Source organism: Pogonomyrmex barbatus, unplaced genomic scaffold (assembly GCF_055798465.1).
Source record: "Pogonomyrmex barbatus isolate J1 unplaced genomic scaffold, ASM5579846v1 scaffold19, whole genome shotgun sequence".
NCBI lineage: Eukaryota > Metazoa > Arthropoda > Insecta > Hymenoptera > Formicidae > Pogonomyrmex > Pogonomyrmex barbatus.
The window spans coordinates 3,392,276-3,415,045 of record NW_028297115.1 but is presented as its reverse complement, the minus strand read 5'-3'; the positions used below and the strand labels follow the sequence as shown (position 1 = coordinate 3,415,045).

Here is a 22,770-nt window from a genome sequence, read left to right as displayed (position 1 = left end):
CTTTCAAATCTGTGGCGACGCGGATACGGTCATCATCCCCTCTTTTCCATAGATTAGCGCCGATAAATCTTTTGTTCGCGCGCGGGCCTTTTCCGATCCCGCGGGAGATTCAAAGGAGATGATCTCTTAGTCTTGGCTGGGCTTATAATTCTGGAGGATTCTTCTGTGATTAATCGATTCTTCCGGTAGGAAGTGGCTATCTCCCCCGGCTCGATTACGTATCTCCTCCACTTCTCCAGCCAATCTTTTTCGATTCAGGGTTTCTTCGTAATCTCGCGAGGAGTGGCGCCTTCCTTTTCAATCGCCTCTGAGTTGCTGTGATCGGCATCATGATTCCTGTAACGACGTTATTTAAGGCAACGGGAACTTTGCGTGTAAAGATCGGCAATTATTTGGGATGATACGACCTGTCTAATTCTCGCATCCGGTGGTAGCATCCTCTTGATCGTCGGGAGGCCTGCGGTCGCACATGAATCTTGCGGTAATCATCAATTTCGTCAACTTAATATAATGAAGTAAAAATAGAAAACAGAATAGAAACGGTAATAACGAGGACGGGAAACAAAAGATTTATGCAATTACGTGGGTGGCTTGCATCACACGAGCTTCGTCCGCGTTCTCTCCCTTCAAACGAGTGGATGCAGGACTCAATAATGCTCTGAATCGGAGCAATTGCTTCTTGTGACGGGCGATCTCAGACGTCACAGAATATAAAAATTAATGCAAATCAATAAGAACGGACAATGCACCATACAATTATATACAAGAGACTATAGATAGGTACTGTGTTTCGAATTCAGAGCTATTAATTGCGTAAAGAATATAGAAAATTTTAGGTTGTAATAAAAATTAGACATTACTTCTCTCTTTAACATGGAAAAAGAGAAAAGAAGAGAGAAAATAGTGAAAAAAATTCTGCTAAAAAGAATAGATCTTATTTATGTGAAATATTAAATCTTTATTTTTACTATTTGATGAATTATTTACATTATTTTCTGTACCATTACTGTTTGATTTATTCAAATTACAACTTGAAAAAATTATCTATTGAATTAAATCTTTTATTAATTGAAGTCTATTATCGGTTTTTATGAAAAATCCAAATAATTTCTTTTTTGCTTATTATAATATAAAATTAATGAAAATTGTAAAAATTTTCAAGCTAATTAGTTTTATTATTAATTTACAAAATTGATGCTACGTTTACCATTCAAGTTTTATAAATTATTTTCATAAATAACATTAAAATGTAGTGAAGTGACAGCAGCAAAAAAGCCATAAGTTGAGTCTTGCTGAGATACGTATTTATTTAAAATTAATTTTGATCAAACGTTTCAACCTTAGGTCATTCTCCAGTGATCTATGAATACAAAAATGTCAAACGGAACAGTAACATATACAAAAATAATTTTATAAACAGATATGATAATATATGATATGATGATATGAACAGATATGATATATGATAATATTTAAATATAGTCTACAGAAAAAAATTTGGCATTCACTAAAGTACATTAAATGAAGAGTGATGTATCGGAGTAGTGAAGTATTTTTTTAATAACCAAAAAAAAAGAATCTTTAACGTTATTGTCAGATCTGTTTACATACTTTTTGGAAACAATTCTGTTAATAAGCGAATATGCAATACACATTCTTAATTCTACCAGCAATGCAATACTTACTATACATTTATATAACAGATTTGACAATAACATTAAAGATTATTCTTTTTTTTGGTTGTTAAAAAAACATCTCACTATCCCGATATATCACTCTTTTAATGTACTTTAATAAGTGCCAAATTTTTTCTGTAGACTATATGATAATATCTAGATATTATCATAAATCACTGTTTATAAAATTATTTTTGCATATATCATTGTTCCGTTGATGTTTTTATATTCATAGATCACTGAGGATGACCTAAATCAGGTCGAAAAGTTTGATCAAAATTAATTTTAAGTAAATACACATCTCAGCAAAAAGACTCGGCTTATAGCTTTTTTGCTCCTCACTTAAATTTTATTTTGAAGAAGCTTACATTGCCTCAATGAATTTTTGTATAAATAACATTTTTAAGCAAACTTTTAATTGATGTAAGATTTTAGTTTAATATTTTACGCAAAAGATTGTAAGAATAGATAAGCTATCAATTCAGTATCGATTCTTATTTTTAAGATTTTTTTAAGGCGGAAACCATGACGGTAGAAAAAAGACTATTTTCGTGAATTTTTTTCGTGGATCTTTTTCGTTTGCTTAAAAATGTTATTATTAAGGAAATTATTAAGGAAAATATTAAACATATATGAATTTTTTTTTGTTTATGTATTCAAAATACATGGATTGTAGTATATATTATAAAAAAAAATAATTGAATAATATTAATATGTGTGCGATGAAGTGTGTTTCATAAAAAAATCATGGGAGCACGGCCGTTCGCGCTGCGTCTGAATGAGATTTCTGAAATCAAAATTTTTTGTATCATTTTAAACCAGCGCTTAGAATTAGTTGCACATTTCAGCTTGATTTCGGAAGCTTCCTCTACTACCAGCTCGAAGCTCAGCGGCCGAGCCGCCGAACGGCTGTGCCTCAGGAACGTCGCCGTACGAGAAACGTGCTATTCGTACGCTTTTCGCCTCAAATCGTCATTTAGATATCTTTTTTGCTAAATTATTTTTATTTTTATAAATAAATAAAACGTTCAATTTTCTATTCTTAATATATTATATTGTACTTTATTTATTGGTGTTTTATTTCAAACTTTGTTTTATTTCAAATTTTGTGTAATATCTCAAATATCTAAAAAAATATAAAAGATATGGAAAAATATTTTAGACAGAAGTTTTATAGCTTTGAAAGAGAAAAATAATAATTTAATTGTAAATGGTGTTACTTTTTAGATTTTTTATAGCCACCATTTTTTTTAAATCGTATATATTTTTTGTTATGCAATATGATTTCTCTAATTCTTTTGGATATAAAAGTATTAAGACAAATATCAAAAAGTCAATAGTCAATAAGAGATATTTCGTATTTTATTCCATCGTATTCTGACATAAAAAATAAATATCTTGTAAATTTATTTTTTTCTGATAAATATATCTTAATATTTATATACAAAATAATGAGATGAGTCAATTGGTATAATGAAAACATTTTTTGGTTTCCAAAAAATTATGCATTTTGCATGCAACTACGCATGTTTTTTTTTGAAAAATAACTACTAAAAAGCAATTTTGAAAAGCACTTGGTGTTTTTTTTTTTTTACACCAATTGATTCATCATCATTATTCTGTGTAGAAAAATATTAAGATATATTTACCAAAAAACGATTATTTTATTGTTTTATATCAGAATATCTCATAAATTATTAACTTTTTGATATTGTGCTTTAATACTTTTATATCCAGAACAACTAGAGGAATCATATTGCACAACTAAAAATATATACCATTTAAAAAAAATGATGGCCATAAAAAATTTAGAAAGTAACACCATTTACAATTGAATTTATAATGTCATCATTTTTCCTTTTCAAAATTATAAACTTCTGTCTGAAATATTTTCCACATCTTTATATTTTTTTGAGATTTGACCCATTACATTTGAAATATAACACAATGTAGTATATTAATAATAAAAAAATTGAACATTTTATTTATTTATAAAAATAAAAATAATTTAGCAAAGAAGATATCTAAATGTTTGGGGCGAAAGGCGTATGGATAGCATGTTTCTCATATAATCAGAAACATTCGAACAACGTTTCTGAGGCACAGCCGTTCGGCGACTCGACCGTTGAGCGATGGTGGAGGAAGCTTTCCCAATCGGGTCGAAATTTGCAACTAATTCCAAGCACTATACGATAGACACTATACTATAATTTCAGTTAAGCGTAGAGGTTTTTAAAATAATAATTTTTAACAAAACGGCGCTGTTTTACATAAATATTCGCGATTTAACAGAAAAAATAGTCTTTTTAAATTGTTTTTCAAAAATTAATTATTCAATTTAAAAAATTCTATACTTAACTGAAAACAATTTTATTATAAATATTCTATCCGATATTTAAGTCATTCGGATAAAAATTAGCCGAGATAGCTTACGAAAATGTAGTTTCAAGAAAAACGCGTTTAAAGTTTTAAAACTAATTAATTTATGTAGACTGATAGAAGTTTATAACTTATTAAAGTGCGTTCTAAATGCACATGAAGTATCTTCTAATCCAGCAACAGTTTTTTCAGCTTCGTTCCTCATTCTTTTATTCAAATTACTCAATCTAGCCTCCGAGCTGTCGCCGCCTGCGCTCAAAAATTTTGAATTTTGCAACGAAGATTTGATGTTCTTTGCGGTGATGATATTATGATTGATGTTATCTGTCAAATTTTAATTCTTAATAGCTCCATTATATTTAATATATTTGTGTAGCCTCTGTTGAATATGCAAATGAGTAACAAGGGAACTATCGGAAGTGCCTCCCCAGATTTTAATGAATTTCGAGTTAAAATATGGACAAAAATAAGAGACACATATTTTTTTTTATCTGCGTTCTCGAATGTTAAGGGGATGAAACCATCTCTTGAAAAAAATCGATTTTTTTTTCCTGAGTATATATATCATCCAAATCGTTAAAGCTATCAAAAAAAGTTTTAAACAAAAGTTTTACGGCTGCAACTTTACAACGACATATTCGAATTTTTCGAAAATGTTTATATTTTCAAGCCCCCACCCCTCCTCCTAATTTTCAAAAATTTTTAAATTTTTTGAGAACATGAATTCAAGAGCATTTTATGCTAAATATAACGATATATAATAAAGTCATTTTTCCGAAATCGCATTTTTGGGAAATGAGCGAGAAATACCTCTATATACCCGCTCCATACGTATTTGTCTCCGCGTTGGCTGCGCGGGACAACGTTAAAGGTGAATATGATGCAGTTTGTCAGTACAGTATTAGTGCAACAATAATTATTGAAATAAGAGCTTTTTAGTACTTTTTTAATACTTGTTTTGTACTTTTCAAATTTTGTTAGAATAATAATAATAATCAGAGCAAAATTAGACAGCTCGTATAAATTAACAAGAGGAAAGAGAGGCCAGTAAACAAGTGAAAATGAAGTGACGTGATAAAAACAAATTTGATTAAACAATATTGTAAAAATAACAATTAGCAGAGTTATTTTCAATATAAATTTGTCCATTTCGGCTTCGCAGAGTCTTCTTCAGCAATTTTCTTAAAAAACGAAGGGGAATTGTAAATGCATAAAAATTGGTTCGGTGAAATTATAGAACGCGCCACATTTAGATTCAAGTGCAAATAGATAAAAGATTAAAATCTGAATAATATAATAATTATAGGAGCGAAATTAAGAGTTAACAGTTAGATGCATAAGTTTTTATGCATTTAAAATTCCCCTTTGTTTTTTATCGTTTTTATTAAGAAAAATTGCTGAAAAAGACCCAGATGAATCTTGATACATATATTTTTATGAGATTTTAATCATTTCCTTTTTTCTGTAGTGTTTGTACTTTGTTTTTCTCAAAAAGAGTAGGTTTTACAAAAGGAAGATTTTATCATCGATTACTTTATTTGTGTCAAATCCAATCAGAGTCGATATGCCGTATAATGAAGCCCTTTTTTCCAGCTTCCATTTGCGGATATTGTAAGCTCTGTAATCTTTTGAACATTTTATGCAATCTTCATTTTTTTCCTCTTATGTATTAGCTTTTAATAATATATTGCAGATCGATTTTGCAGCAGTGTGAATTTATTTATTTACGACACGATTATAGAAAGTTTAAAAGATAGGTCGAGACAAATCCATCCACAAAACTTTTCAACTCTGCTGAGATCGATTACCAATAACCATATTGAAAATATAAATCTTCTGTTTGTCTCGCATCAGAAATCGATGTATTCGATACTCACTTTTTAAAACTAACTTAAAGCTGAGGTCACGTTGATTTGTTTCTTCGAAATTCGATATTACTTTCACATATTTTTCAAAGAAATTTACTTAAAACCGAAAAAACGGACAAAAAATTTAATATTCTATACGATATTGTTAGATCGATATCAACATCCATATTAAAGGATTTCAATTTTTTTTAACTGACATACTTGTGTTGCCTTATCTTGTTCTAGCTTATAGCGATTCAAAGGGCGATTGATTTTTTTGCCGTCTTTAGTTGGCTTTGGAGTAAATTGTTTTTTGTCTTTCCGATCCATTATAATTTTTAAACAAAGAATAAATGTAAGTGAAAAATAAGTTCTTTAAAAATATTTGAAACTCGAACTGTATGCTTCGAAGATTGTTGAAAATATAATTGTAACGATCATCCTATCTCATAATATATTACTGTGATTAAAAAATATCGAGATAGGCTCATTTAAACTGCACATTTCGAACATATCGAAGGGGTATTTTTTTAGATTAATAAGACTGTTTCTAACTTGTGCCTAAAATTTCACGTCATTAGTTTTCTTAGTCTACAAATGTTTGTTTTTTATAAATGTTTGTTTTGAGATTAAGAAAAAAATACTTCCGGCAATTTTTAACATGTCGAATTTTATTAAGCAAAGAATTTGTATAAAATTTTCTTTAGAACGAAGTTTTGTCTATAGAAATAGCATGTCGCGGGAGTGTTTCGGTGATAAGTGCATGGCAAGAACAAAGATTTTTCGAATGGTATGAAATGTTCAAAGAAGGCAGAGAACACGCCGAAGACGAGGATCGCTCTGAAAGACTTTCCATTTCAACAGAGCAACACGTCAAAGAAATCAAGGATTTAGTACTCAATGATCGATAGTTCGCTTAATAATTCAACAAGTTGGTATATGATTTGGTTCATGTCAATTTTGAAAGATAATTTGAGTCTGAGACGCGTCGTGAGAAGAGAGTTTTTTCGAAGCACCTTTTAGTTAATTTCAGGTGTAACTTTCAGAATGCGTAGCGAATTCTCTTTTATCGCGTCTATTGATTTAAAACAGTCCAGTAAGCAGTAATTTCAAAGAATAAAAAAATCACACGAGACTATATAAGGCGTTGAATAGAACTTGTGGAATGTTAGTCGTTGAATTTTTTACCAGAAACTCAGGAATAAATCAAAAACAAAAAGTGAGCGGAAGCATTTCACTTTTTGTTTCAACATTCCACAAGTTCTATTCAACGCCTTATACAGTATAACCTGAAGATTATATCTGAAATTGACTAAAAGGTGCTTCGAGAAAACATTGGCAGAAAGGTATTGCAAAGGGAGAGAATTATTTTGCAGAGGACAAAATAAATTTGGTGAATGGTAAATTTTATAAATAAATAAATAAATAAATAAATAGTTTGTCTTTTATTGAGTCTTTTATTTCTAGTATTTTTTGATCACAGTAGTATATTCAATAACAAAAGGCATATTAAGGATTCTGCCCTGCAGATTTTTTGTAATCTTATTGGGAATATCATAAAATTAATCGTTCTGATAAGTAGACAGGTTGGAGCGCCGAGCATCTCCGTGCGGTTTGATGCGTCTTTTTATTACAATTACTATATCTATTGCGAATTTCAACATAATATTTTAGAAATATATTTTTAAGATCCTAAACATTAAAAAATGCAAAAAAAAGAAAAATCGAAAATGGGAAACAGTAAGACAATTGAGAATCAGCGCTGTAAATAGTGCGCAATTACACTTTCGATTTAAACTTTGTTTGTTGATGAAAGTTCCAAACATTTTGATTCAAATTTGAGTCATCAGTGATATAATAAAATAAAAATATAATTCTGTATTCAGCCCAACCATAAGAATTAATAATATTATATCAATCATGTCAATCAATTGAATGAAAATATTGATTAATAATTTTTAATGTGAGATAGTACATGTATTTGTCATTTTTCATGTTAAACAAAACAAAAGAGTAGTCACGAAATGGTTGTCACTCACCAAATGGATACGGTTTATAGTAAAAGCGGAAAAAAATATTCAAGAGCACAACATAATTCACGCTACAATAACATATCACAAAAAGCGTCCGCACACCTTGAGCTTATGGCGATAACTGAAAAGATCAGACCAATTTAATATTTTTACTCTTCTCCTCTTGCTTCTTCTTTCTCTACTTCTTTACTCATTCCTGTCTCCTTTTCTTTGTCACCGATAACATCCTCTGGAAACACGAACTACGTTGTCTCGCTTAACTTTATCTCCTTCCTAAAAGATATTCTCCCATCTTCTCTTCATTCTACAAGAGACAAATGATTTCTTAATTTGTCCACTGTCTACATTCTTCAAGAGGTCCAGTGTTTGTTTCAACTTGATGAAAATTTCTCTTTATCTTTATATATAATTTAGAGAAAATCATTATTGAATTTATAAAGAATATTGAAAACAATATTAAGAGGTTTCCTATCGGGGCACATTTGGACTTGAGGAACAGGCTAATATCTATCATCAATAATCTTTCAACATTTTTTTCTCTCCTGAAAAAAATAGTATTAATGTCAGATTATTCTAGTTATTGAAATCTACATAACAATTTATATCCATCTTAACATCTTTATCAGAACAGATAAAGGTAACATCATTGTCGCATTAGATAAATATAGTTATCTAATTAAAATGAAATAACATTGTAAGCTATTGAGGTTTATAGTGTGATTACGAAAGATCCTTACTAAGACTATCGCTAACAAATAGCGAGACATTCTCAAAAATTGGAAGAATTCTAAATTGTATATCGGAAATATTTTATAAACAGCTTTTTTGTAGCGATGGGACTTTCCCCAAAGCTTATAGGCTCCCTAAAATACACAAAGAGGGTTATTCCTTTCGAATAATTGTTTCATCGATTGATAGTCCGTTACATAACTTGGCATCCTTTTTGAACAAAGTATCTCCTTTCAAAAAGTATCTTGAAAAGAGTTTGTTCAAAAAGGATACCAAGTTATGTAACGGACTATCCGAAAATTTTTAAGTTATGTGGAAATTTTGTTAAAAAAATTATCTGGCACATATGTAGCTAATAATCATATACCAGTCTTTTTTGATGTAGTATCCTTATTCATCCATTTCTATTGATCTATCAATTGACAGTATCACTAAGCGTTGAAGAGATATCTCGATAAAGTGTGGCACTCTCTAAGAATAAACTTTTAAATGCATTTTCGTTTGTCCTAAAGTTAAATTTTTTTGCTTTTGAGAATAATATAATTTATAAGCAAACGTTTGGAACCCATGGATTTCCCATTGTCACCGATTATAGCAAATTTAATATTAGAGATTTGAAGGAGAGCGCACTTGGAAATATTGGGGTGCCTTTATCATTTTTTCACAGATACGTTGACGATATTGCAGTGGCCATTCCTTCTAATTTGACTGATGAGGTTCTCGGAAGATTTAACTTTTATTACTCTAGACTGCAATTTATGGTTGAAATCAGGGGGAAAGAGTTGAATTTTCTTGATTTGACTTTAAAAATTATTAATGACATCATAGAAATTGATTGATTTTATAAATTCACATTCTCAGGAAGGTATCTCAGCTTTTATTCTTAATATCCTCTCGCCCAAAAAAGAGATATTATTGTTGGATTATTGATAGAGCGTTCTTATTATCTCATATTAAATATGAAAAAAAATTCTAATCTAGTAATCACCTTTGTTAATGAATTATTACCCTCTCAACTTTATTTCTGATAATACTTATTCAAGATTAAAATTTCTTTTTAAACGAAATGACACGTCAAATACTATGGTTTTGCAAAAAAAAAAATGATTTACATTATTCTTTATTTCGGAAATTTCTATTAAACTCAAAAAAATTGCTGATGATTTTGACATTTAAACCCGCGTTTTTTTAGTATGAATAAATTGAAAGGTTTGATTAGAATTTATAAGGACGCTCTATCAGCATATTCCAAGGAAAGGAATGTAGTGTACAAGATTTGCTGTAATAATTGCTATGCGTGCTATGATGCGTGCTCGGACAAACTATGAGACAATTAAAAACAAGACTGCAGGAACATCAAAATCACATACGTAGAAATACAAAAACGCATTCGACGATTACTGAACATAAAATAGATGTTACCATGAATTTGCTTGGAATTACATTAAGGTATTGAATTGTGAGTGGAATTTACAAAAACGATTGAATCAGAAATGCTTTTAATTAAAAGACAAAATAAGCCTGAATTCCCAGTCTGATACTAAATTTTTACATCACGCATATGTTTCCGTCTTGAGCAAATTATAGATTTGTTTTTGTTTTGATTGTGCGTTGTTGGTCTTGTGAACTATCATTGCGCTCAGTTGCTATCTTGAGCTCAAGGTATGTGGCGCTCTTTGCGATATATTACCTTAGCGTGAATTATCGGGTCCTTGCGTGTTTTTTCCGTTTCAAGAGATATGGTCGTGGCTCGTCGCCAAGTATACGCGCTACCACTTCACGAGCGCGAGTTCGGCGAGTTGCTAAAAATTAATCGGATCTTAACTGAATCGAATCAATTTCTGAATAGGCGTAATCGATAGCTTGGATTTGCATTATATAATAAAAATATTTTTATTTTTTCTCTACGTGGCCTATGAACAAAGATATTATGATGCAAAGTTCAAATTTGGACGTTTACTTTTAAGAAATGTCGTCGTTGTCATCGTCGTCCTCTGTGTGGAGTTGCATTTTTTGCCAGACAGTAGTGCTAATGGTCACGCCTTCGGAGTGATGGGTCTTTTTAGCTGGCTGCACTAGTTCAGAGTTTCTACTTTTAGTATAAAGGAAGAAAGATAAACTGTGAACTAGTACAACCAGTTAAACCAAAAAGAACAGGCTTATTTTATGCGTATCGAGAGTGAGTGAGCGAGAGAGCTCACTTGTTAACACACACACACACACACACACACACACACACACACACACACACACACACACACCACACACACACACACACACACACACACACACACACACACCACACACACACACACACACCACACACACACACACACACACACACACACACACACACACAGAGGGTGTTTCATTTTAAATGATATACTATAGTCTATTATCTCGCGAATCAATGATTTTATTGAAAAATTTTTTGAATGAAAGTTGCATGGCTTGAAAGGGGACACATGGTGAAAATGTGGATTTAACATTGAGTGACCTTGTCAAAATCAGATCAAAGTTATTTTATGATTAATGTTTTTTTAAATGAAAACCTATTTTTTATTACATATTCTTGTAGCTTATCTCGACAGCTTTCCAAAACACTATAATAACGTTACGTTTCATTGAGTACTGTCCGAGTTATAGAGCTTGAAAGTTACAGTATCGCCGATTATCCATGTACGCGCCTTAGTTAGCCGGATCAGTGATCAGTCTTCTTGACGTTCGGTCATGTTCGGACGGCCCTGGACGGTGTGGGCATAGCGCGCGTAGTAACAGAGCGTTACAGATATTTCATTACATTATTAACATATATTAAGACATTTATTTACATGATTGTAACGGAGGGCATTCCTCCACTCCGTTCCTCCTCTGCTTTTGCCCCGACGGGGACCACCCGTCGGGGACCGCCGAACAACAGGCGGAGTGCGGCAGTGGTCGTAAGAGGCATTTATGCCTCTTTTTTTGAGTATCACGATACGCGAACTCCGAAGCGTCGGAGAATACCACGAAAACATGTGTGTTTTCGTGGTATCTCCTCGCACCGCGCCGTGCGTCGCGCCACCAAGCGCTAACGCACTCCGCACCGCACCACGCACCGTACCACCGAGCGTGAATGCGTCCCGCGCCGCACCAACGCCGCGCCACGTAAGCGAGCGAGCATCCCGCGCCACGACCGCGTCTACAAGCGCGTAACCATCCCGCACCGCACCGTTACCTTCCCAACGAATTCCTTCCCTACCCTTAACCATCCCCCGCTCTGATTGCTTCTAATCCCCAAAAAACCAATTAGATCCGATCCTTTTTTCTGCTCCTGGGGAGAGGGATGCTAATCCCGAGATCGACCAATCCGACCGATCCGACTGAAAATACCGAGGTCGATCTCGGGTATAAAGAGGCATCGCTCTCCAGGAAATCACTCCTCGTTGACTCCTGTTCCTAGCTCGTTTTCCGAGATCCCATCTCAAGGAAGCGATCATCCGAAACCGGTAGCAAGCCTGAGTTCTGTTGGGACCCTCCCCAACGCGCCAAGTTCGCTTGGCCTGGCCGAAAACCGTCTCCGTATCTCGCACGGCAAGAGAGTTGCTGGGGTTTCCCAGCGAATTCGCTCGATCCGACTCCGCCGTTTCCGAGATTTCTCCGCCGGGCATCGGGGTTCTCCCCGATACCACCTTTCCGAGCACCAGGGTACGCCCTGGTCGGCCGAGTACACTCGGCACCGCCACCTTCTTCTCCACATACAGCTGGGGCCCTCCCCGGCTGGCCGAGTTCACTCGGCATTCACTCAGACAGACGAGGGGCGCACCCCCCGTCAGCCGAGCTCTCTCGGCAGGGAACGGGCACATCCGTTCTCCGATCTAAACGATCCGACGACCTCGCGAATATCTACGCGACAACACCCGCGACACGCGTGCACGTTTTAAATCACCGCTGATTTAAAGGTCCGCGACGAACATGTGCGACACCGCCGCCGCCGCGCGCGCCCCGTGCCACCGAACTGCGTGCCGCGACCAGTATCGCGCCGACCGCCAGAGCGATACCTTATTTTGTATCCAAGCACTATCCGCGCGCCGATCGCCATCTCGCCCGTCCACGGCCACAAACACGAAGATTGACACGAAAATTCGGTGCATTCCATCGCACTACTGTTAGTTGAATAAAGCATTGTTATTTCTTAATCGCCTAACAACTCGATAACCAACTTTCTGTCTTCGACGTCCTCGCTTCCCCTCCTGTTAACCGACTGACCGCTCTCCGCGCGGGAAAGCGAGACTGTTTTATGATATTCTCTAATTGTAAGAAAAATTAATACACTTGTACTTTTTTTATATTTTATTACACAATTTGAAAAGTTGTGCACTTTTATTATATTTTGTTGTGCAGTGCTACCATTCTTATGATTTTTATTGAGTGCGTTCAACAGTTCGAGCAAATCAGTAAACGCTCAGTGAGTCTTCATTATGATTGATTTCTACATTTAAAGGCTTTCTACAATAGCTATTAGTAATAGATTATAAGTTAGAAGCTAAGAATTGACTAATCATAGATTGAATATAAGGAATACTCGACTATGATTGGTCAATTCTTAGTTTTTGACCTATCATTTATTATTAATAGCTTATTGAAAGCCTATTAGATTCAGCGAAGATTTAAAAGCAAACTTTTATTGTCATTGTTATTTGTAGTCACTATTGCATTATTTTAGATGTGGTCAAAGTTTTAGCGTCATTCCATAATAAGCTATAAATGATAGATCATAAATCAGAAGCTAAAAATTAATCAAGCAGAAGTTTGAATTTTTATAATGTTTTTGAGCGAAGTAAAATTTAACTCAGATTGAAAGCACTTTTTGCATCTAAAAAAAGACAGGTATAGAATGGGATATATGTCTATCTTCTTTTAGGAAAATGCAGAAAATGTATCTAGCTTGAGTTTGGGTTTCACTTTAATCGAAAATGCTATTAGTTTCTAATTTATGATTTATTTTATTACCTGTGACTTGTTGTAAAATGACACTCACTATAATTCGTTTGATTGACCAATTAAATTAAGGAATTTTGTCATTATTCTAAGGCAGGGGTCGGCAAAACGAAATTGGGCACGGGCGCCCATGAGCGCGCCCGCCTATTGTGCACATCTCAGGAGCATATTTAAGCATATTTTTAGTACCTTGGGATAAAGTTTCGCATTTTACACTTACAAAAATAGCATTGCGTGTATATATGAACGATAGTGTAGTCTTAAACTACTAGTACTTGAATCTTTGTAACATCGTAAAATTTTTTTGTAACAATTTAGCTAAACCATTTAAAGATGAAATATGCAAAAATATATTGTAGTCAGGAGACACGGTAGTGTCTCGGGTGTCAAGTCAACCGAGAACTACCGTGTTTATGCGAGTCGGTGAGATGCGAACATCCGAAATTATCGAATCTCAATAATGGCTAAACTGATCAAGTTCTAAGTAGGCTTGATCGATAGCTTGAGTCCGACTTGCATAATAAAAATATTTTTATTTTTCTGCTACGTGCCCTACAAGCAGAGATATTGCTACGCAAAGTCCGATTTGGAAATTTTTACTTTAAGAAACGTCATTATTATCGTCACCTTTGTACGGTTGCAACGTCTGTCATGAGATGTCATTATTAATCTTATCGACCCAGCGGATTATCAGATTGATAAAGTAACTTATCGGCCTGATTTATCCGCTGGGTCGATAAGATTGATTGATTGATATAAACACGATAGTGTTTTTGGTTAGACCTCTCGGGAATCAATATAATAATAAATACGCGTGTGTAATAAATACGCGTGCATTGAAAAGGAAACATTAGCAATATTAATAAATTGCTTACTACTATCATATAGTATGCTTACTCTTTTTCTGCACATTCGAGTGATGGCTAACGATATTGATGTTTGCGGCGAGTTTGACAGTTTGTTGATAATTTGTTTCGGAGTGTAACTTATGTTTGTGTCTACTATATTTTGCAGGTAAGTTCTATTTTTCATTTTATTATTTTATTTTTACATGAACATTTCAATTCAGATTCTTTTTTAATCACGATTTTCATAAAAATTTATAAACATTAATTGAATGGTAAAGATTAATATGTTTAGAAGAATAGGAATCCAAGTTAAAAAAATTTTATAATTCTATTATTTCTTTTTATGAAAAAAATATATTTATTTATTTATTTCAATGTTTCTTCTTGCAGGTTAAAATATATAAAAATACATTATTGTTATTAATGTTTAATAAACGATATCCTAAAAGGACCTGATGTGTATAGGTGAATGAAATTTTCTAAATTAACGGTGAAATTAAAATATGGCTTTAGATAAGTATAAAAATATATATAAATGTTACCATTTTATTATATGAACATTTCAAGTTGATGTTATCTAGACATATTTATTCATATACATATCTATATAATATAAAATTATAAATTAATTTTATCTAAGTGTGGTTGGGAAAAAATGCTAAAATTACTTAATTATTAATTGAACGACAAAGAATAAAATTCAGAAAAACCATTTTACATAAATGTTTCAATTTGGATTTCGATTCTTTCTAACTGTTTTTATAAGTTGTGTAATTATTTTATTTCTTTTTATGAAAAAAAAAAAATAATTACACAACTTACAAAATATTTATCTATTGTAACGTTTTTTTCCTCATGCAAGTTTAAATAAAAGTTACATAACAATTATCAATGTTCAAAAGAGATGTTAAATGATACTCTAAAGTTAAATGATACTCTAAAAGAACATGATATGTATGGGTGAATAAAATCTAAATTAAGGGCATTAAAATATGGCTTTAGAGTATAAGTATAAAAATATATATAAATGTTACTATTTTATTATATGAACATTTCAATTTGATGTTTCTGGATTATATTTATATACATATTTATATAATATAAAATAACTAGTTTTATCTAACTGTGGTTGGAAAAAAATTTATTAATTTTATAATTTATTTTATAATTTTATAATTTTATAATTTTATAATTTTATAATTTATTAAAATTAATTAATTGTTAATTGAATGACAAAGAAATAAATTCAGAAGAATAAGAAGCCAAGTTGAAATGTTAATATTAACATTATCATTTTATATAAATTTTAATATATAAGTTTCAATTAATATTAACATTATTCAATTTGGCTTTTGATTCTTTGTAATTGTTTCTGTAGTTGTGTAATTAATTGATAAATTTTGTAATTCTTTTATTTTGTTTATAAAAGAAGATATTTATTTATTTTAACGTTTCTTTTTCTTGCAGCTTTAACTAAAAGTTACATAAAAATTATCAGTGTTCAAAAGAGATGTCAAATAATACCTTAAAAGGATCTAATATGTGTGTACAAGAAAAAGATGTTTAAAAGAGATATAAACGATACTCTAAAAAGGGCCTGATATGTATGGGTGAATGAAATCTTTTAAATTAAGGGCGACATTAAAATATGGTTTTAGATGAGTATAAAAATATAAATGTTATTATTTTATTATATGAACATTTCAATTTGATGTGATCTAGATTTATATTCCTATACATATGTATATAATGTAAAATAATTAGCTTTGTCTATTAATATTAACATTACCATTTTATATAAATGTTTCAACTTGGCTTTGGATTCTTTGTAACTGTTTCTGTAGTTTCTGTAATTGTATAGTTAATTGTGATAAAACTATATAAAATTAAAAAATAAAATCTAAGTACTAGTATCTTTGTACTTTTTGTATTCATTTTGTATTTGTATTCTTTGTGATAAAAACGTAGGTTGAGTAAAGCAATTTTGTGATATAATAATATTTTAAAGCTAAATAATTACTACTTGGTTAGAAAAAGAAGTTTTAAATGGATAGAAAGATATACGTATAATTTGGTTTTTATTATTTTTAAATTAAAGATACTACTACTTGAGTTTTATTTTTTTAAAACAGTGGTTTATCAAATCTTTTATACGATTGAAATATATAATTTGACTAAAGTGGACTTGTAGCTCCATGTTTGTAGGACTATAAATGTAGGACTTGGCGTCAATTATTGATATCAAATCTTTTATACAAATTTTCACACAATCATTTGAGTTGGCAATGTGGAAACGAAATTTTCTTTTTTTGAAGAATTAAGGCTAGTATCATTTGGGTGAGAATAGAAGATTGGATTATAACTTGGCGGTATTGATATCAAATCTTTTATACAAATAATATTACTTGAATTGAGTTAGCAATATGGAAACAAATTTTTTTGTTTTTTAATTAAAACTAGTACCATTTGAGTTAAAATAGGTAGGCTCTTCAATGAATACAAAGATCACAAAGATATTAGCATTTAGATTTTATTTTTTAGCTTGGTCACAATTAAAATTGCATTAGATATGGCAATTTCGTAACATAACTTTTTTTTAAAGAATTAAAACTACTATTACATGGATTGGAATAAAAAGAAAATAAGAAATATTGTCAATTAGATTTTTTTTTTAACTTTACATATTGAGTACATATCACTTTAGTAGAATAATGCAATTTTTATAGGATTATAATTTGACGCCAGTTATTGATATTAAATTTTTTACAAATGATATCATTTGAGTTAAGTTGACAATGTAAAAATAAATTTTTTTGTTTTTTAATTAAAGCTAATATCACTTGCATTAGAATAGAAAGACTTCAATGAAAATACAAAGATACTAGCACTGAGATTTTATTTTTTAATTTAATCATAATTAGAATTGAGTTAGGTATGGCAATTTCGTAACATAATTTTTTTTAAAGAATTAAAACTATACCATATTGGTTAGAGTAAAGAAATTCTTCAATGAAAATACAGAGATATGTACCACTTAGGCTGTATTTCCTTAAAGTAAAAGATAATATATTGTCGGTTAGACTCCATTTTTCAACTTGGTACAATAGTTTCTTCTTTTTTTTTAAGCACATCCCTATACTTGACACCCTTTTTTTATCTTTCTTTAAAAAGGTCATTTTTAAAATAATATCACGCATTTTGTTGTATTATATATCACTTAGGTTTAATAGATTAACGCAATTTTTATAGTAGGATAGTATGATTATATATCTTGACGCCACTTATTGATATCAAATCTTGTATACAAATGATATCATTTGAATTGAGTTAGCAATGGAAACAAATTTTTTTGTTTTTTTAATTAAAGCTAATACTTGAGTTAAAATAGGAAGACAACAAAATGAATACAAAGAGTACAAAGATACTATAGTATTTAGATTTTATTTTAATTTTATATAGTTTTATCACAATTAACTATACAACTACAGAAACAGTTACAAAGATTCGAAAGCCAAGTTGAAATATTTATATAAAATGGTAATGTTAATATTAATAAACAAAGCTAGTTATTTTACATTATATATATATATATATATATATATATATATATAATATATACATTATTTTACATTATATAAGAATATGAATCTAGATCACATCAAATTGAAATGTTCATATAATAAAATAGTAACATTTATATTTTTATACTCATCTAAAACCATATTTTAATGTCGCCATTAATTTAAAATATTTCATTCACCCATACATATCAGGTTCTTTTTAGAGTATCGTTTATGTCTCTTTTAAACATCGTTTTCTTACACACATACCAGATCCTTTTAGGGTATTATTTGACATCTCTTTTGAACATTGATACTTTTTATGTAATTTTCATTTAAACCTGCAACAGGAAGAAACATTACAATAAATAAATACCTTTTTCATAAAAATTATAAAATTTATCAATTCATTACGCAATTATGTAAAATGATAATGTAAAATGTTAATATTAACATTTTAATTTGGCTTCCTATTCTTTTGAACTTTATTCTTTGTCATTCAATTAATAATTAATTAACTTTACGATTTATATAGGACTTAAAATGCATAAGTTCTTATTCAACTTATATCTAGTTAATTTTTTTATTAGTCAAATAAAGAAATATGCCCTAGCATGTTTTGATTGTCCTAATAATAATAATAATAAGCATTCATTATAGGAAAATTTTAATTAAAATGCTTATCTCTATTTTTAAATATTATAAGTTGTCAAAATTTGTACTAAATTAAAAATTGTGTAATTAATACATTTAAATATGTTTAACGAAAATTTAAATATAACAAAGAAATAAAACAATAATATAAACAATAACAATGTATTAAAATATAAACTTACAATACAATCATAAAATTATAAATACATATATTATGTTTAACAGAACTTAGCGCTTTAAAATTATATTTTTAAATCCAAAAGAATAGTCCTTTTTCTGCGAAGAAAACTTCCAACAATTTCAAAATAAACATCTGCTAAACATTAATCTGCTAAACGCTCAAAATAAAAGAAAAACAATAACTAAGCAAGAGTATAATCAAATTGTCTCTTGTCTAGAACAATCAGACACATTTGCGATCTTATAATTTAATGTTTCTAATAATCAAAGTAAGAAAAGAACCTTAAGTTCGGACAGTTCTTCATGGGAAGAGAAGTGATTCATAATCAAGCAGAATAATCAAGCGCAATGTTTGATCTGTGGAACCATTATAAATTCAAAGAAATATAATGTTGAAAGATATTATAACACAAAATATGGAGCCACTTATGACAAGATAGAAGGTTCGGAGCGAATTCAACTTTTGCATGATTTAACATCAGCTGTTTCCAACAATAAATTTTCATAATATACATACTATTATAATATAAAATATGCGTTTTTTTACTATAGTCAGTTTTAATTTAATTCATTATATTTAATTATATTCGGTAAAAAATTTTTCGTATAAAGACATATATGCATATAAACATGTATAAATATATATAAATATAAATATAAATATATTGTGACGTGGCGTCCTGAGGCCGCCGGTCACAAGATTTAACTGGGTCAATTCGGAGCATTTCTGGTTCCTGCGTTCACCCGTTAGAAGGGCGAGAGCGCAGGCGAGCTACGGGCAACGCGAACTGCGTGCGCAATTGCGCGAATTTCCTTTTTCTTCTTTACTGTCGTTTCGAGTTTAGCTTCCGCAATACTGGATTAAAGCGGCGAAATTGACGGCTGCCGCTAGATTTGTGTATCACCGCCCGCCACAATAACGATTGGATACGCAGAGGATGCCTCCACCGGGTGCAAGGAATTATCAGGTCGTATTGCCCTAAGTAGTTGCCGAATTACTCCCTCTCTACATACTGATTCCTGTATTGTAGACATTTTCAGGAGTCGAGAGGACTGAACCCCATGCAACGCGAGGATCCAAGAGCGACTAAAAGGAGAGGCGCCACTCTTCGCGAAATAGCGAGGAGACTCCAAACAAATGAAGGCGAGCCGAAGAGCACGAGAACGAGTACTTGAGCCGGGAGAGACAGCCACTTCTCACCGAAAGGATCTATGAAGAATCCTCGGAAGTCGCAGGCTCGGCCGAGAAGGATCGCCACCTTCAAATCTCCGCATCGAAAAATAAAGAATCTAGCGACTGATCGCGCCGCGACGCTGATTGACGCAGAGAGGGGATGACGACCACCACGGTGTCGCGGGAGTTCGCGAGGACGAATCACTTCCGTGCAGAGCTTTTGTAAGTGGACGCAGGAGCTCGATATCGCAAGCCACTAGGAAAAGCAGTAGACTGAGGGAAAGAAGTTGCCGTCTGGTGAGGCGAACGTTCCAATTGTAAAGTCGTCGATTTCGCGGACCCGAGGGATTGCGCGGAGCTGGTTCGAAGAAACTTTCGCGGGGAAGTATTCCCCGCGGTCGCGAAAATATGCGTCGCCATTGTCCATCCGGTGAGTCGGCCACGTGCTTCCCTCGTGATCCTTATCGAGTCGTTGCAGTAATTTTCTCTCGCCCTCACTCACGGAAAGTCGAGATAATTGTAGTTTTTTTGTACGACTCTCGTTTGTATGGTTGCCGCGCCTAAAATGTACTGTTATAGAGTGAAATAGCTGTGTCGTTCGCGGGATGTATCAGATCATGTGTTGCGAATTAAATCGACGTCTAGAGTGAGCTCGAACCACCCGGCGGAAGTGTAGTTCGGACACGTCGTTGCCGTGTGCATTTTCGAGTATTGTATCGCATTGCTGCCTTACTCAGTTAACGTAAGGATTTCTGTACTTTTTATCGTTGCGCGATTCGAGACATTATATCACGAAAAGGCGAGATAAGAGCATGTAGAGATTCGAACCGAAATTAAAGACATTTTTAGTGTTGCTCTAATTAATTCTTGTTGCATTATTTTGATTCCTTCTCTTGCGCCCCGTCCCGCGAGTTCCCCCTCTACCATCAAATCGGGCTGTCGGATCGTCGTGTAGCGCAGAGGTCGGCAAAACGCTAAAATTGGGCACGGGCACCCGCGAGTGCCCGCCTGTTGTGCACATCTCAGGAGCATATCTAATATTTTTTATATCTTGGAATAAAGTTTCGCATTTCACACTTACAAAAATAGCGTTGCACACATATATATATATATATATATATATGAACGATAGTGCAGTCTTAAATTACTTGTACTCGAATCTTTGTATCATAAAATTTTTTTATAACAGTTTTTATAACAGTTTAGCTAAACTGTTTAAAGATGAAATATGCAAAAATATGTTGTAATATATAGGACAAAATGCATAAGTTTTTATAAATTCAACTTATATTTAATTAATTTTTTTATTAGTCAAATAAAGAATGTGTCCTAGCATGTTTTGATTGTCCTAATAATAAACATTTATTATAGGAAAATTTTAATTAAAATGCTTATTTTAATTAAAATTTTTCTATTTATAAATATTGTAAGTTGTCAAAATTTGTGCTTTAGCATATAATTCATTAAAAATTATATAATATAATTTATATTTATTACATTTAAATATGTTTAACGAAAATTTAAATATAACAAAGAAATAAAACAATAATAATATAAACAATAACAATGTATTAAAATATAAACTTATAATACAATCATAAAATTATGAATACATATATCATTTAACAAAAATTAGCGCTTTAAATCCATATATTTTTAAGTCCAGAAGAATAGTTCTCTTTCCGCAAAGAAAATTTTCAACAGTTTCAAAAATAAACATCTGTTAAATATCAATGTGTTAAATGTCAAAATAAAAAAAAAACAATAACTAAGCAACTGTATAATCAAATTTTGCTCTTGTCTAGAACAGTTAGACACATTTGCGATCTTGTAATTTAACGTTTGTGATGGATAATCAAAGTAATAATAATAAGTGTAATGAGTATAGTATAATGAGTATAATGAATATATTTGGTTCTACATATTCATATGAACAATTATTTTCTATTATGAAATTAAATAAATCGCGATTACGCGAACAGTTAACAAATTCACATTTGAATGCAATAATTCGTTTAAGTTGTGCCAAAACAATAACACCTGATATATTGTATATAATATCGAAAAACTATGAATCACTAATTAAATGTTATAAGAATTGTTTATTTAATATTGTTGTAAGAAATGTTTATTTAAAATATAGATAGTTATTATTTTATGCTAATTTTGGGTCTGATTTGTGCGACACAATATCTTTTGACTTCTTGAAACACATTCAACGAACAGACGTTCTTGCTATTCCCTCTTCTTTCTTTATTGCGCCTAGCGGCTTAACGCTAACCCTAACGCACTCAACTGTTGCCTGCGGGCATTGGGTGCCCGCGAGTAGACCCACTTGCTGACCCCTGGTGTAGCGTATGCGAATTCTAATTTTATTGTAAGCGGACAATCTTGAGATTTTCTTTGTGTGATTGAGTGCACGTATCTGGCGCCTGTACGTTGCGTTGCAAGAGACCGTCCTCAGAGGCAGCGGTCACAATATATATATATATATATATATATATATATAATTATACACGAGATATGTCCATATATGTTTATATTAGTTTCTTTCCTTTGTAAAATTTTTGCTTGATATAAAAAATTTTTGCTTGATATAAAAAATTTTGATATAAAAATTTTTGCTTGATATAAAAAAAATAATAATCAGAAGACATAAAAAATTTGTCGCCTATCCGGAAAGCGGAAGTGCTAGGTTCGATTCCTAGTA

At 31.6% G+C, this 22,770-nt stretch overlaps 1 protein-coding gene and 1 long non-coding RNA gene across 5 annotated transcripts in view; both read left to right on the top strand.

The window, feature by feature from the left end:
• Nucleotides 1-22,770, top strand: part of LOC105427327 (solute carrier family 35 member E1 homolog) — a 134,939-nt gene that overhangs the window by 4,831 nt on the left and 107,338 nt on the right. The window contains exon 1 of one of the 4 annotated variants that reach the window (XM_089075648.1): nt 12,475-12,811. The exons of the other annotated variants lie outside the window; for them this stretch is intronic. Within the exon in view, the coding sequence (XP_088931774.1) occupies nt 12,619-12,811 (193 nt within the window). The 5' untranslated portion in view covers nt 12,475-12,618. Of the gene's footprint in view, nt 1-12,474; nt 12,812-22,770 lie in introns of those variants that run through there. 4 annotated transcript variants of the gene reach the window in all.
• On the top strand, nt 13,411-17,141 carry LOC148936925 (uncharacterized). The gene is made up of 2 exons (XR_016138928.1): nt 13,411-14,658; nt 14,883-17,141. It is a non-coding gene; the product is annotated as an uncharacterized LOC148936925 (long non-coding RNA).